This window comes from Spea bombifrons, chromosome 2, assembly GCF_027358695.1.
Source record: "Spea bombifrons isolate aSpeBom1 chromosome 2, aSpeBom1.2.pri, whole genome shotgun sequence".
NCBI lineage: Eukaryota > Metazoa > Chordata > Amphibia > Anura > Pelobatidae > Spea > Spea bombifrons.
This window is the reverse complement of record NC_071088.1, coordinates 137,575,944-137,592,767: the sequence shown is the minus strand read 5'-3', so window position 1 is coordinate 137,592,767 and position 16,824 is coordinate 137,575,944. Positions and strand designations below refer to the sequence as shown.

Genomic DNA, 16,824 nt, shown 5'->3' with positions numbered 1-16,824 from the left:
AAAGGTCGGCCGACGCGTCGCTCCACAAGGCGCCGGGCGGCCTCTCCGGCAGCTTCGGGTCAGAGCGGCAGCCTCTGCTCAATCCGCAGACGACGGGAGAAATGTTATATCTGCAACACGTTCCTATGGCAACAGTAATATACTGTACTAACGCACGCGATAGAATTATTCTATGACTACGCCGCGCGGATAAGGGCATCCGACGAGCCTCAGCCGCCGGCGCGACCCTCCGGCAGCGCTTTGTGCTCGACGCAGCGATGTGTTTCATTGCGTTGGGAGTAATGACCCCCCGACGACTTCTCTCTCTCTCTCTGCAGGGTCCGGAGAAGACTTTGCCAAAAACGACCAGTTCTGCGTTACTCCGTCCATCTTTTTTTGAAATGTCGATAAGCCGTTTTTCAAGCCGTTAAGCACCTCGCTGCAGGGACCGCACGGTTCTGTCCGCATTATGTGTGCTAAGGGAGAGCAGGTAATATAATGCAAGAAAATAAGATAAAAACAAAGAAAAAGGCACAAAACGTCCCAATTACGCTTCCTGCCCCGGGGGGAGGGCGGGGAGAGACCCCCAAGGAGCTCCGCGTGGAGAAGGTGCCTGAAGGACCGCATAATCCATTTGGCCTTAAATGCAGAAAACCAGAAGCCGCTGTTAAACCAACGTTATTTCCACATCTTCTGTCTTCTCGACCGGTCGCCGGTGGGTCTGCGTGGGGGGAGGGGGAGCGGCTCGCACCTGGGGGAGAACAGCAAACAAAGTGTTAAAGTTATATTCAGCCTCTCTCTTTTTACCCCAGTTGTAGTTTTTGCCCCATAATATATTGTTTTCAGGCAGCTGCATATCAGCCGTTTGTATGATTCTCACTCTGTTATCTGACCCCCGATCTACTAAACACCCCAACTCCTTATCATTACTGTATACAGCGCTGGGGGTTATATTACTGTATACAGCGCTGGGGGGTTATATTACTGTATACAGCGCTGGGGTGATATTACTGTATACAGCGGGGGGGGATATTACTGTATATAGTGCTGGGGTGGGTTATATTACTGTATACAGCGCTGGGGGGTTATATTACTGTATACAGCGCTGGGGGTTATATTACTGTATACAGTGCTGGGGGTTATATTACTGTATACAGCGCTGGGGGGTTATATTACTGTATACAGCGCTGGGGGTTATATTACTGTATACAGCGCTGGAGGGTTATATTACTGTATACAGTGCTGGGGGTTATATTACTGTATACAGCGCTGGGGGGTTATATTACTGTATACAGTGCTGGGGGTTATATTACTGTATACAGCACTGGGGGGTTATATTACTGTATACAGCGCTGGGGGTTATATTACTGTATACAGCGCTGGGGGGTTATATTACTGTATACAGCGCTGGGGTTATATTACTGTATACAGCGGGGGAGGGGTTATATTACTGTATACAGTGTTTGGCCCCCGTGTAATATCACAGATACATATTTCTGGTGCTTTGTTATACGATGCATTCTGTATCATCCTTGCTGAGCGCTGATCTGGTGACACACAGGCCGGTGGCTGCCTCCTGCCGCTAGGGCCACATTCCTGGGCCTCGAGTTACAAGCCAGGGCTGCACCGGCGAGAGGTCACAGGGGGCGGAAAAACAGGTTCTCTGCGTCCGGTTACAAAACCATCTTTTGAATTGAAAGAAGTCGGCAAAATTCTAATAAAAAGGTCACGGACGGTCTTGGCTCATCTTCAAAACATGAGGACTTTATATTTAACCGAGCGGGTGGTAGATACGTGGAACAGCCTCCCAGATAACATATTATAGAAAGACCCCTCCGTCCCACCACAATATCAAGGAAAGGAAAGAGAAACGTACAGGGCGCAGCTTGCCGTGAAATGTCTCGGGGGTGCCTCGTGGAGGCTGCGACGTCCCAGGGGATTCCAAGCTGCCATTATCTAAAAGAAGGGGGAAAACAACAATATTCCTGAGATAAGTGGAACAGCCTCCCAGCAGAGGTGGTAGAGGGTAACACAGCGAGGGGATTTAAACATGCCGGGTTAGCGGATTACCGTTCACAGATGGAGATCGGGGAAGGAACTGGGAGCCCCTCTTATCCGGGCTGAACACGGGACTCGCGGGGGGCTGGTCGTACAGCGGGAGAGGGGGCAGAGTAGTTTGCGACACGGGCGATGGGGGCACCTGTGAAAACACAACAGGGAATCATTACCCAAAGCGATTAAACACGCAGCGATCCCTGCAAATGCCCCGAAACACGCAACATACGTGTCCTAGAGAGACCAAAACACGGGCCAATAAGAACCAGAGGCCCCGGTACAGCGTATGATTATTATTATAATGCAGGAACCTGGGTATCTCCGATCCACTGGGAATCCCCGTTCTCCGACCCGGAAAGCTCTTCCACCAGCACGGAGGGGAAGACGCCGACGCGCCCGTTAAACTCGCCCTCCAGAAGCCGTCGTCGTCCTGGTTCTCTTTATTGAGGATTCGGAGGATGGCCCCCTCTGGGAAGGACAGCTCGTCCTCCGTCTGCCCGTCGTAATCGTAAAGTGCTTTCACAAAACAAACTGACGGGAACGGAAAACAAACGGTCAGATCGGGGGCGGCGCCGTATGCAAATCAACGATAAATCATTTACATATGGAGACGCGCGATACGGCCGGCGTTCGGGAATACAGTTCTAGAGGAAACTTGTCGTTATCCCCGGCTGTTACTCAGCCTGACAGATAGATGGCGCTGCTGAGCAGCTCTGGAGACAATAGAGAAGTCCCCCCCTTTTTCTCTTCAAAAGCGCATGAATTTTGAATTCACGTTTAAAAATGTTCTAAAGACACGAAATTCACAACGAAACAGATTTCTGCATTTCAGAAACATAACAGAACTTTCCAGAAAACCCCCACAATCTATATAATAATAATAAAATAAATGGCCGTGCAGACGGTTACCGTTGGCATCCCCGTTCATGCTGCCGGAAGCCATCTCGGCGTCGTTGGAGTTGGTCGAGGTGTGAGAGCGGCTGTCTAAGGCGGCCAGCGACTGCAGCATGCTCAGGAGACTGTTCGACGTCGGGAACTGGAGATACTTCTCGGGGACGTAGCCCACCTGCCCCGCTTTATTCCTCGCCTGGATCATTACGACAAAGAAAGGGAAATAAATCCTAAAGCCGAGAGGAGCCTCGCGGGCCGGAACGAGATCGGGAATGAATGCGCGGCCCCAACGGGCATGATGCGGTCTAGCGAAGCCGATGACATCATAAATAAAGGGCGACATACGACGGCTCGGCTTGAGAAGCGAACCAAACGCACCTTCACCCAGTCCTCCATATCCCCATCTTCGATCACCTCCAGCATCTCGTGCTCCTCTTGGTCAGCTCGTCCGGCTGCGATGCCTAAAAACACAAACACGGCTTAAAAAAGGGACACTTTGTGCCGTCCGGTTTGTTCTAAACTACGAGATCCGAAGAGAAAAATCCTAAAAATCACTTTTATGCACCAGCCCCCCCCCCAATACTTTTCTTTCTTTTGACGGAGCCCAGCCGACTGACACAATGGAGCAGCAATCACATGACTCAAACCTTCATCAGCCGTTGGTCCTCGTCTTAGACTCAGGAGCCGTATGCCTATCCCGCGCATGTTTAATACCCTCACTGTATTACCCTCTACCACTTCTGCTGGGAGGCTGCTCCACTTATCAACCACCCTCTCCGTAAAGATGAGCTGTAATGTGCTAGTTCTCCTCTAATTTGTGAGAGCAGCGAGAATAAAATTAATGCGTGAATTACATTGGGAGCAAAAATCTAGAGAGCATCTGCTCTTTGGGAGTAATTTTTTTTTTAATTCCAGATAAATTAGAATTTTTGGATAATAAAAGGATTTTAACCCCGTAGTCGCAGGCAGAAATATACGGCCGTAGAAGAGTATTGTGTTTAACGAGCCCCTGCGGGGTCAACAATGTGTACAGAAATGCCCCTCCGGCGTTCCAGAACAATGCGGGGCGGCGTCCGTTACCCAGCCGGTTAATGAGATTCGTGGAAAGTAAGACGGGCAGCGGGCGGGGACCTTGTAAGAGTAGATCACTTTGCAGGTCAGAGGGTAGTTCCTGAGCGTGCCGGACGGGCTCGAGCTGCTGTCGTCGAAGGCGTCCATGCTGTCCTCCAGCTCCTCGTCTCGCTCTGCGTCGGCATTCCCTGCGAGAGAGACGGAGAGGAAAGCGAGTTAGGGAGGGGTGCGGGGCTGGACCCCGGGACACGAGGGGTTAAACGGGCAAAGACAGAGAAACCTCTAAAACGCACGGACGTTCCGGCAGAGTCGCGGAGCGGAGCGGGTTAAAGGCGCGCGCGCACACCTGCTCTGTGATTTATCGCTTTCCACTCGCCGCTCCGTTAGCTTGTGATTAATCGCTCACATTCCTGGTGTTAAAGGGGTTAATTCACTCGCAAACGAGTCTGGGAAATATAGAACCCGCCGGCAGATCGGCCCGGTCGGCCCCCCTGTCTGTCCGTTTCTCCTTCGCTAAGGAGTCAAAGACTCTCTGAAGGCAGCGCGCCTCCCAGCCCCGTTTACATACATGGCATGCTGGAGCCAGCACTGCTGAGCGGCGGATCGCGACATCGCCGGCTGCTGCGCAAACATTTCCTCCCGTCATTAACGGCCCAGCCGGCCGTCTGCTATCGGCGTGTCAATATTTTCATTCCCGAAGCTGTTTGTTTAGAGCAGGAGATCCCGACACAGCGAGCAGATGGCAGAAACAAACGGCAGACGCGCGATAACCAGAGACCCCCCCCCCCGGATTAACCCCCCCGGCAGATACGAGACGGGAGACGGATTACTACTCCCATCACCCTGCTTCCTCTCCACATCCAGAACCAAATCTATCCTGATCTGTCCGAGGAACCCACTGGATCCAGAACCCTATAGAAACCTAGGACCCGCCTGCAGTTCGGCCCCCGTCTAGTCGCCCGTTGTGCCTGCTGTAAAGACTCAAACCTTAATCAGTCGTTGGTCTCGTCTTAGATTCAGGAGCCGTATGTCTATCCCATGCATGTTTAATACCCTCACTGTATTACCCTCTACCACTTCTGCTGGGAGGCTGCTCCACGTACCTGCCCTCCCTCTAACTTATAACACAGATCAGTTTGGGTAACACTATCTGCAAACGCACAATAAAAGTCTTAATTCCCACCCAATGAAACGTTACAGATAGTTAAGCAGGGTGAGGGACTCTATGAAGGACCTCGTCGGCGGGGAGCCAGCGCAAGGCGCGGACGGCCGTACCAAGTGAGAGGTGCCGTTGTTGATGGCCGTGGGGAGGCTCGCCCAGCGCTCGTTCTCCAGCTCCTCCATCACCTGATTCATCGCGCTCTTCAGCCACGTGTCCACCGACACTCCGATCTGTCTCAGGAGATCGAGACGGGCTTCGGCTTTCAACTTCGTGATCTGCCGAGACACGAGGGGAGCAAAGGGTTAACGTGGCGGTATCTCACATCGCATGACCATAACATATATACCGCTATATATATATATATAATGCGAGCATCACATTCTAAAGAAATAAACGTAAAACCGGAAGAAAAAAATATAAAGCATTCCCAGAAGCTTCACATTTCTGCTTTAACACAGGTGGTTTCACTCAACTCGCTAAACTAAATTCTCAATAAAGTGAAGGTTCTGCCTCGGCTGCGTTTGGGACAGTTTCTGGCAAAAAGATAACTTATTTATCTTTTTTTAGGCTAAAATACAATATTACGGAGGCCATACATGAATGCTGTACCCCCCCTGACTTACCAGTGCTCAAGCAGGGTTATCACAGCCTCCAGGCTAGGTAGGGATTTGCGCATACTGGTCCGTTAAACCAGCGCACTGAGGGTCCGGCGTACTGGGAAATAAGACCGCCAGACCCAAACGCGGCCGAAGGAAAAGGATATTGCAAATTATGGTATTCAGCATAAAAACTGACTCCCCCCCCCCCGCTGCACTGCGTGTAACCCGGAAGCCCGGCTTTGCTGACGCTAAGGTTTTACCCCGTGGAGTTATCCGGGGGATTTGCCGGGACAGATGGCAGCTTTAGCCGTGTCTGAGAGATATGGAAACTTTGGGGCATTAGAGAACAAAACGCAGCAAAATTACTAAAGAATGGTTTCCCCCCCCTTTTTTTTTATGGTGGAATCCATGATTTGTTGGTAACGGGAGATCTTTTTCCAATAGAATGAGTTTTGGTCACGCGTTCCCACGCAGAGCGTTCGTTAATTACAGCACGAGGTTCAATGCCCCCCGTGGGAAAAGATCTCGTGGCCAATGGAGCAGGGAGCGGTGCCTCGGACCCCACGGGGACGACCTGCGCGGCATCAGTGTGTGAAAAAAGATCACTCCGAAATCCAGCGCAGACAGGGTTAATGCAGTAAATGATGATTGTAGCTGGAAACGGCTGATTTTTTATGAAATCTCTTCACAGGCGCACAGAGGCCTTTATCACTCCCATCACTCCTGTCTTCCAATGACCCTTTTATCACTCCCATCACTCCTGGGTTCCAATGGCCCTTTTTCACTCCCATCACTCCTGGGTTTCCAATGGCCCCCTATCCCTCCCATCACTCCTGTGTTCCAATGGCCCTTTATCCCTCCCATCACTCCTGTGTTCCAATGGCCCTTTATCACTCCCATCACTCCTGTGTTCCAATGGCCCTTTATCACTCCCATCACTCCTGTGTTCCAATGGCCTTTATCACTCCCATCACTCCTGTGTTCCAATGGCCCTTTATCACTCCCATCACTCCTGTATTCCAATGCCCTTTATCACTCCCATCACTCCTGTGTTCCAATGGCCCTTTATCACTCCCATCACTCCTGTGTCCCAATGGCCCTTTATCACTCCCATCACTCCTGTGTCCCAATGGCATGTTGTGTTCGCTGATCTGAGTTTAAGTTTAAAAGGTTATTTCCTTTCCTTGTTTTCCATGAAAACAGCTGAGTGACCCACATTTCAAATGGCTTTCATATCCTCGGTCAGTTTTTTATGCTTCCTCTTCATGTCAGAATTTCCAAAAATATTTTCATTTTCAATAATTTAAGCATTTTTTTGATTTTGAAAAACTAAAAAAATAAATAAAAACTCAATGGTGCCGGACTATTCTCATCAGCTCGAGACAACTAACCACAAATAAATAATAGAAGATAAATGACGGTACGATGCGTTTAACGGCACTAAAGTCTCTTGGACAAAAAAAATTAAGTAAAAAAATATTTGGGGGATTGAGAAAGCAAAAAAACTGAAAAAAAAGAAAAGATTTTGCAGAAAAAATGCTTTCTTAGAAAACCTCAATCCCAGAAATAAAAGGCGAGCCCCGCGCACGGACGCTTTGAAGTGTTTGTTCTTGCAAAGAATGTATAATTACTTTATTCTTTTTGTAACGAAGCTAATTAAAAGTTAATTAATGTATAAAAAGGACACACGCAGGAAATATTCCCGTAAATCATTCTCTGCATACCGCGTGCCAAGCTATTCTACCACGTGAGAGAGAGAGAGAGAGAGAGAGAGAGGGGGGAAGAGAGAGAGAGAGGGTGGGGGGAGAGAGAGAGAGGGTGGGGGGAGAGAGAGAGAGAGGGTGGGGGAGGGGAGAGAGAGTGTGGGGGGAGAGAGAGAGTGTGGGGGGAGAGAGAGAGTGTGGGGGGAGAGAGAGTGTGGGGGGGAGAGAGAGAGTGTGGGGGGGGAGAGAGAGAGTGTGGGGGGGGAGAGAGAGAGTGTGGGGGGGGAGAGAGAGAGTGTGGGGGGGAGAGAGAGAGTGTGGGGGGGAGAGAGAGAGTGTGGGGGGGGAGAGAGAGAGTGTGGGGGGAGAGAGAGAGTGTGGGGGGGGAGAGAGAGTGTGGGGGGGGAGAGAGCGTGTGGGGAGGGAGAGAGAGTGTGGGGGGGGAGAGAGAGTGTGGGGGGAGAGAGAGAGTGTGGGGGGAGAGAGAGAGTGTGGGGGGGAGAGAGAGAGTGTGGGGGGAGAGAGGGAGTGTGGGGAGGGGAGAGAGTGTGGGGGGAGAGAGAGAGTGTGTGGGGGGAGAGAGAGAGTGTGTGGGGGGAGAGAGAGAGTGTGTGGGGGGAGAGAGAGAGTGTGGGGGGGAGAGAGAGAGTGTGGGGGGGAGAGAGAGTGTGGGGGGGAGAGAGAGAGTGTGGGGGGGAGAGAGAGAGTGTGGGGGGGAGAGAGAGAGTGTGGGGGGGAGAGAGAGAAGGAGGGCGTGTATACAGTCAGTCCTCAGATTATTACAGCAGCGTTATTATAGATAAATAGAGAAGGTTGTGAATCGCGTGATTTATCGGAAAGGCCCCAAAACCAAACGCGTCGTATCCCTAAACAATAAGAACATCGCCTGCGGCGTACGGCGGGAGTCTCAGCAGGTGAGCGGGCCGGAGAGGGCCGGCAGGTAATCCTCGGGAGTGGTCAGGAGGATTTATTATTTATCCGGAACCTTCCGGGAGACGCAGCCGGTGCGGTGATCACACGGATCGGTTACGGGGCGGTATTTCGGCATTCTGGGTTCAGTGGGGGGGGGAGAGACTGTGGGGGAGAGAGAGAGTGTGGGGGGGAGGGAGAGAGAGAGTGTGGGGGGGAGGGAGAGAGAGAGTGTGGGGGGGAGCGAGAGAGAGAGTGTGGGGGGGAGCGAGAGAGAGAGTGTGGGGGGGAGCGAGAGAGTGTGGGGGGGAGAGAGAGAGAGTGTGGGGGGAGAGAGAGAGAGAGTGTGGGGGGAGAGAGAGAGAGTGTGGGGGGAGAGAGAGAGAGTGTGGGGGGAGAGAGAGAGAGTGTGGGGGGGGAGAGAGAGAGTGTGGGGGGGAGAGAGAGAGTGTGGGGGGGAGAGAGAGAGTGTGGGGGGGAGAGATAGAGAGAGTGTGGGGGGGAGAGAGAGAGTGTGGGGGGGAGAGATAGAGAGAGTGTGGGGGGAGAGAGAGAGTGTGGGGGGGAGAGAGAGAGTGTGGGGGGGGAGAGAGAGAGTGTGGGGGGGAGAGAGAGAGTGTGGGGGGGAGAGAGAGAGTGTGTGGGGGGGAGAGAGAGAGAGTGTGGGGGGGAGAGAGAGAGTGTGGGGGGGAGTGGGGGGGAGAGAGAGAGTGTGGGAGAGAGAGAGTGTGGGGGGGGAGAGAGACCGGGAGGGGGGAGAGAGAGAGGGAGGGGGGAGAGAGAGAGGGAGGGGGGAGAGAGAGAGGGAGGGGGAGAGAGAGACTGTGGGGGGGGAGAGAGAGACTGTGGGGGGGGAGAGAGAGAGTGTGGGGGGGAGAGAGAGAGTGTGGGGGGGAGAGAGAGAGTGTGGGGGGGAGAGAGAGAGTGTGGGGGGGGAGAGAGAGAAGGAGGGCGTGTATACAGTCAGTCCTCAGATTATTACAGCAGCGTTATTATAGATAAATAGAGAAGGTTGTGAATCGCGTGATTTATCGGAAAGGCCCCAAAACCAAACGCGTCGTATCCCTAAACAATAAGAACACCGCCTGCGGTGTACGGCGGGGGTCTCAGCAGGTGAGCGGGCCGGAGAGGGCCGGCAGGTAATCCTCGGGAGTGGTAAGGAGGATTTATTATTTATCCGGAACCTTCCGGGAGACGCAGCCGGTGCGGCGATCACACGGAACGGTTACGGGGCGGTATTTCTGCATTCTGGGTTCAGTCGTCGATCTCCCCGCGTGCGTCGGGTCGGCGTCTGGCTGCCGATCGCTTCCAGTCGGACCCCCGACTTCTTCTGTAACGTTCTCGGGTCCTTCCCGACGTCTCGGACGATTTCACACCGGCTCCGAGATCTTTCACTCCAGCCCCAGACCTTCTCGTCGGGCAGAGCTGCTGCAAACGTCTGCTGACTGAAGTCTTCATTGGTGTCATTTGTTCCTATACATTCCCACTATATATTAATGCAACCCCTCCCCCCATGACTGTCTAACCTAAAATAGATTAGGGATGGGGGAGACGTGAAAGAAACTTTCAAATATCTATATAATTTAGCTATATATATATATGATTAGGAGACACAACGTGCCATTGGGACACAGGAGTGATGGGAGTGATAAAGGGCCATTGGGACACAGGAGTGATGGGAGGGATAAAGGGCCATTGGGACACAGGAGTGATGGGAGTGATAAAGGGCCATTGGGACACAGGAGTGATGGGAGTGATAAAGGGCCATTGGAACCCAGGAGTGATGGGAGTGATAAAGGGCCATTGGAGCACAGGAGTGATGGGAGTGATAAAGGGCCATTGGAGCACAGGAGTGATGGGAGTGATAAAGGGCCATTGGAGCACAGGAGTGATGGGAGTGATAAAGGGTCATTGGAGCACAGGAGTGATGGGAGTGATAAAGGGCCATCAAAACACAGGAGTGATGGGAGTGATAAAGGGCCATCAAAACACAGGAGTGATGGGAGTGATAAAGGGCCATCAAAACACAGGAGTGATGGGAGTGATAAAGGGCCATTGGAACACAGGAGTGATGGGAGTGATAAAGGGCCATTGGAACACAGGAGTGATGGGAGTGATAAAGGGCCATTGGAACACAGGAGTGATGGGAGTGATAAAGGGCCATTGGGACACAGGAGTGATGGGAGTGATAAAGGGCCATTGGGACACAGGAGTGATGGGAGTGATAAAGGGCCTCTATGCGCCTGTGAAGAGATTTCATAAAAAATCAGCCATTTCCAGCTACAATAATAATTTACAGCATTAACCCCGTCTGCGCTGGATTTCTCATCTATTTCATAAGATATTAATGGGAAAAAATGGGCTTTTACATGGAGGGGGGGGGGTTTAAGTGACCCCAAACAGTTCTCTGTGAGGACAGAATATTGCAGAGAAGCGTTTCATCGCCTCCAATTGAACCGATCAGAACACGTGACAGAACATGCATGATTCTGCCGGGGAGGTTAGTGAGAGCTTATCGGCCGACGGGCAGCCCCACAACATTCCCGGCAACTACTTCATAGCGATTGCTAAAACAGATGCCACAGAATGCCACCAAGAACAGTGCGGGTCCATCAGCCACTAGAGCTCCGTGGCACAGAGGCGAAATCATCATACGCATCAACAAGAACATGGGAGCCGCGTCATACAGGCGATAATACGCCGGGGGGGGGGTAACAGAATAAAAGGGATCAGCAGTGAGAAGAGACACGCCGAGGTCACGCTACATACAGAAGACACAACGTTACCTCCGCCTTGCGGATACTCTCTCTGGCATCTTCTATCTTCTGCTCGAGCTCAGCCCGGCTCTGCTCCGCCACCGGCGTGCTCTGGCATTCCAGATCTTCAAGGGCCTGCAGGGAAGAGAGAGAGAGAGAGAGCGCACGCATGACACGGGGCAGGCACATGTATGACGCTAAGCATGTATCAAACCGCAATCGTTCTCCAGCCCGCTCCTTTAATATAGACATTTAAACGCGATGCTCCTTGGGCTTCTGTTCATCATTATCTGACCCCACCGGAAAATAAACGATTCCAATTACTGGGAAACGGCCCAGAAAAAATCCACCGTGAACCTTCGTTCTAGGCCGCAATCGCCTGTCCACGCGGGAGAGAGAGCTTCGGGCAGCGAGACCGCAACACCAAACCAAAATACTTACCCGTGACTAGGAGAGCGTCGACAAAACGTATCCGCGAAGAAGTTACTTTCACATTCAATGCGTAAATTCTGAAAGTGGTTTTTTTTTTATTTAAATAATTTTTTTTTTAATTTTATTTACTTTTTGAATTGTTTTAAAACTACCGAGGATTCAGACGTCGGCGCGATACAAAATCCACGGACGGGAAAAGCACCGCTTACAGGAGCCGCTGCGCCCTCTTGCCCCAAGGATCAGTGAAGCAAACCTTGCTTGCTTCACTGCCCACGTTGCCATAACACGCTAACAGGATATCTCGCGCAGGTACCGTAACAGGGAACAGGTACGTCTAATATGCATTATGCTCACGATCCAATCCTGATACAATGTAACGGGATCCGGAATGTGGAATAGTTAAAATGTAGCCCCGGTCGTGGAGGGGTTAAATCACCGATACGGTGCAATGCAGGACCAAGCGAGACTCCGCCGTTAAGAAGCGGAGCGGATGCGCCGGCAGCGAAGGAGTTAACGGGCGTTTAGTCGGTAATGCACCTACTCGTTGGCCGTGGATGATATTTTTGTGCTCTCTGGCCACCCGCGTCGCCCATTTCCGAGCTTCTTTGTTGAGGCTGTGCTCCTCCGTAGCGCCAGCTTCCGATTCCAGCTGCCGGCTCTGCGAGACAAAACAGAAAGGGGGTTAGGACACCGGCGGCGGCGAGCGCGCGTATCGCTCGGAAACAGTCACGCATGCACGTTCCGGACCAGACAGAACAACACAAAGATGCAGCGATGACGTGGAGCCGACGTCAGCGAACGGGACGCGATGCTGCTAAATATTTACACGAGAGTCGGAACGGGAGAAGAATCTAAATCAAATAAATATTTGGCGACCTCCCTTCGGTTCCTCTAGGTACTCGCATGCAGTAAATGGATGTCCCCGGGGCCCGCCGGTTTCTGCCAATGCTGAGCTGGCGGCACTGCTGGACACCCTCTGCTTGCGATGGGAAGTAAGCACGACGTGCCTTCCGCCTTCCTTACATTTCTGTGCTGAGAAAGGTATCACTACCTTGGGAGTTGTTGCTGTTCTCGGTGCTGATTTTTGACATTAAACTGTCTTCAACAACCTCCTCTTGTTAGAGAGTTTGGCCGTTCCTCACCCACTTTTATTCCTCCCACAGCAGTTTCTGCTTCAGTTAATGATTGCTTTTCAACCTAAATACCGAATTCATGATCATTAGCACATTAGATTTTTCTTCTGTTCACTCACTTTGCATTTTGTAAAATGTTGTAAAAAAAAACCTAAAAACTATTAACACTTCTATTTTTGAAGGTATTCTTACTTTACAACATTTTTTCACACCTAAAACTTCTGCACAGTACTGTGTATATATATATATTCCCAGTCCTGATATGGTCCCGTATGGCGTTAACCCCCCCCCCAAAAAAAAACAGCGGGTTAGAGTTTTTGGCATTTAGCACACAGGCACTTTTATGGCGGAGCCTGCAAAAAGCCAACTTAACGATTTTCTATTCCCTACCCGCTCGTTAAACGAAGGCGGGTTGCCCGAGACACCCCGATTACGACTCCCAAAGGCTCGATGCGCATAATGGGAGTTGTTGCTCTAAACAAGGAGAGCGCTTTCGGGCAAATGAAGCGTTTTACGAACGGCGGTGAAAGTTTGGGGGCAACGCTGAGCTCTCGAGACCACCGGGGTAGGAAAAATTCTCCCGGTTCGCAGCCGCTGGGACCCAAATGTATATTTTAAACAAGAAAACTTTAGTTAGAGTTATGCGAAATATCTTCAAGCAAATCAATATATAAACCCCCCCCCCAATTCTTGAGCCATTAACCCTTCCATTGCTTGAGGCAAGGGCCATCGGATGCTTAAAACGCACGGCTTGATAAATAAAAGCGACTGTCCCCTTCAGCCTTTGAAAGCGAGATCTCGTACACATTTACGGGGGGGGGGGGTGTTTCTCTCGTGCAAGAAAGAGTTCTCTGCTGCGCTGTGGCTTACGTTACGTATAAAAAGGCCACCTTTTGAATAAACAGGAAACGTCCGCTGTCGGATTTCGGCTAAAAGTCATGGTTTTCCGGGCTTCCCACCCCAAACCGCTGAGCCAGCGTTTCTAAACAATGAGGACGGGGAAACTGGGCGTCCGGTAAGCGGGGAAGAGCCGGCTGACGCAGCAGCGCTAAGGGAATGGAAGTCCTTCTGGACGCAGGAAGAGAGATGTTTAGAATTCTGCAAACCGACGCGTTCCGAGATTCCGTCTCCCGGCGCGAGATAAAAGGGCTGCGCTAGCTAAACGGCTCACCCCCGCGCCAGGGGGCGCTCCTCCGCTCGATAGCAACGGGCACATACCGTGTATCGCAGGTTTAAGCAGGAGCCGGCATGGCAAATAGCTGGGGGTGGGAAAGGGGGCAACTTGATACTGAGGGGTTTCTGCATTGGCAGCACAGTGTGAACGATGGCTGGAGCGTCTGATTGGTTTTGCTTGTAATTAGCTCAGCGCTATTCGCCAGTTAATTATTCTCTATTAGCAGGTTACGCCAGAATTGGACAATTACGGGATCTTGATGTGGAGCGGTATGGGGTGGATGTGGGGACCCCTTCCGCAGGCAGATGGGGGTCTATTCACTAAACCGAGTGTAACACATTTCCACCGTACATCACGAAGGGTCAACCCGGTGGGCATCCTCGAATGGCATCTTACTGCATCATACCCCCCCACCCTCCAGGGGTCACAGAGCTCCCCCCCACCCTCCAGGGGTCCCAGAGCTCCCCTCCCCGACCCTCCAGGGGTCCCAGAGCTCCCCTCCCCGACCCTCCAGGGGTCACAGAGCTCCCCTCCCCGACCCTCCAGGGGTCACAGAGCTCCCCTCCCCGACCCTCCAGGGGTCACAGAGCTCCCCGACCCGACCCTCCAGGGGTCACAGAGCTCCCCTCCCCGACCCTCCAGGGGTCACAGAGCTCCCCGACCCGACCCTCCAGGGGTCACAGAGCTCCCCACCCCGACCCTCCAGGGGTCACAGAGCTCCCCACCCTGACCCTCCAGGGGTCACAGAGCTCTCCTCCCCATCCATGATCACGCAAGTCGATCCTAAATCACTGACCGCTGGTGCAGATTCTATTTACCTTTACTGACCCGGCCTCCCCATTGGATGACATCTGCAAGGAAACATTACTGCCCTCTCATTGGCCCTCGTTTACTGACCGGCAACCAGCGATCCAATGGGAAAAATGAAAATACAGCGGATGCAGAGACACCGTCGCGTTAATCACAGCGAATACTGAAAGGGATTTAACAACGGACGGGAGGGAAGTTTATTCCAAAGGAGGAGAAAAGACCAGAATCTAGCACTAGAGGGTCAGGGGCTGTGATGGAATGGAACGAAATTTTACTTTACTGAGAGGGTGGTAGATAAGTGGAACAGCCTCCCAGCAGAAGTGGTAGAAGGTAATACAGCGAGGGGGATTAAACATGCATGGGATACGGATATGGATCCTGAATCAAGACCAACGACTGATTAAGGTTTGGGTCTTTGCGGCAGGAGAAACGGGCAGACTAGACGGGGGCCGGATGGGGCCGACCTGCCGGTAAATCCCTAATCTTTGAATGAAGTATCGCTGATTTAGACACCGAGGCGATGCAGACTCCGGTTCAGAACAATGAAATGAAATGAAAAAGAACCCAACGAGGCTTCGATTACGGGGAACAAGAAAGCAATGAAACAGAGATGTTCAGATGATACGAGGTGAGCGAGAAGTAACCCTCCAAGCGCATGCAAGCGGCGGCCGTGCGTGGAGGGAGCACAGTACGGAGCGGGTCCGGGAGGTGGCGTATACCTTCAATAAAGTCATTCTCACAGCACTGACCGGAGACGGCTCGATGTCCACCAGAGGAACCGCGCAAAAGCTCTGAGCGAAGCCGCGCATGGACAGAAACAGACGACACAGGGTTAGAAGACGAGGACACGGTCAGAGGTAGACATTCAAACAGAGGAAACCACGGCCAGTCCCCATCCGTGCGGGAGAGAGCGGCTTGGGAACCCGAGACATCTCCGCGGGGGTCTCACCGGGGGCTCCAGGAGCGAGTTAATAACGGGGTAAAGAGACATCCAGGACCCCCGCTCGCTGCCGTGTCACTTATATCTATGCATGCACTGAACATTAGGAACACTGTGCTTGTGTCATGGGGGAGCGCAGATGGGGGGCCGCATGTGGCCCCTCTCTTGCAGCAGGGGTATTTGCTGCAGATCCCGTTTTTGGGGTGTCGGGGGTCAGCCAGTAAGAATCCCCCATTTTTTTAGTCCCAAGTTGCAGCGAGATGTCAGTCCGAGGGTCGGAGTCACGGCGTCGGGATCCCCCGGTCGGCAGCCACAGGAGCAGAGATACTCTGCGCAGGCAGGAGCTGGGATCTGTATGTATGGGAGTCAGAGTGTACACGCGTGTGTCACGTGTGCGGGGATGTCTCTGTAGCGTGCATGTGATCGAGCCTCTGCACCTGGGGGGTTCTGCTGTCGTATGTGAGCGCACTTGATGGCTTTGGTGTCTCTTTAACTCTTTAACGCCCGATAGATCAGAGCAGCCTCCCCCCCCCGAACCGCTCTACGCGGGAAATAAACACGGGATTAACCCCTCGTACTCACGGTGTCGCTGTCGCTCGGCTGGAACTGGAAGGCATGCGCTTTGTGGAACGCGGGATTCTCCTGGACGAAGAGCTGCAGGTTGTAATCTCGCATCACCTGCGCGGGCGGCAGAGAGGAGAGCGTTACGGCGAGCCATGCGAGAACAGCGGCAATCAATAATGATATTATTAACATGGTATTTATCTGCCATTATTAAATTATACATGTTTAGGATCTTTAGGCGTCCTAGAACACGCACCGCCCCTGCAACACACATGGGGTTTAGTCACTAAAGCAGGAAAGTGGCAGTTTCATCTCACCCTAGTGAGAGCTTTTGTTCTAACAGCAGCTTGGGTGGCCCTGTATAAAGCATATTTCAATGGGAACTCACACTACTTTATATTTACTTTATATATGGGGGTTTTGTTTTTGCTCCATAATATAAAGTTTTCAGGCAGCTGCATATCAGCCGTTTGTATGATTCTCGCTCTGTTATCTGACCCCCGATCTACTAAACCCCCCGACTCCTTATCATACTGCCTGTGGGAAACAAAAGAATGGCTCAGTCTTAATCACTCAGTTGGACTCTCTGACTAATGAAAGTCTATGGAGGAACGGACTTCATTAGCATCGCCATAAAGCATCAGCT

At 52.0% G+C, this 16,824-nt stretch overlaps 1 protein-coding gene across 1 annotated transcript in view; it reads right to left on the bottom strand.

Moving 5' to 3' along the window:
- Positions 1-617: 617 nt before the first annotated feature.
- The window catches only part of FCHSD2 (FCH and double SH3 domains 2), a 56,207-nt gene continuing 40,000 nt past the window's right edge, over positions 618-16,824 (bottom strand). The window contains 13 exon segments of the mRNA XM_053456673.1: positions 618-730; positions 1,856-1,935; positions 2,050-2,179; positions 2,346-2,446; positions 2,449-2,565; positions 2,944-3,121; positions 3,304-3,362; positions 3,365-3,386; positions 4,057-4,187; positions 5,274-5,433; positions 11,156-11,260; positions 12,099-12,215; positions 16,197-16,292. Coding sequence (XP_053312648.1) covers positions 647-730; positions 1,856-1,935; positions 2,050-2,179; positions 2,346-2,446; positions 2,449-2,565; positions 2,944-3,121; positions 3,304-3,362; positions 3,365-3,386; positions 4,057-4,187; positions 5,274-5,433; positions 11,156-11,260; positions 12,099-12,215; positions 16,197-16,292 — 1,380 coding nt within the window. The 3' untranslated portion in view covers positions 618-646.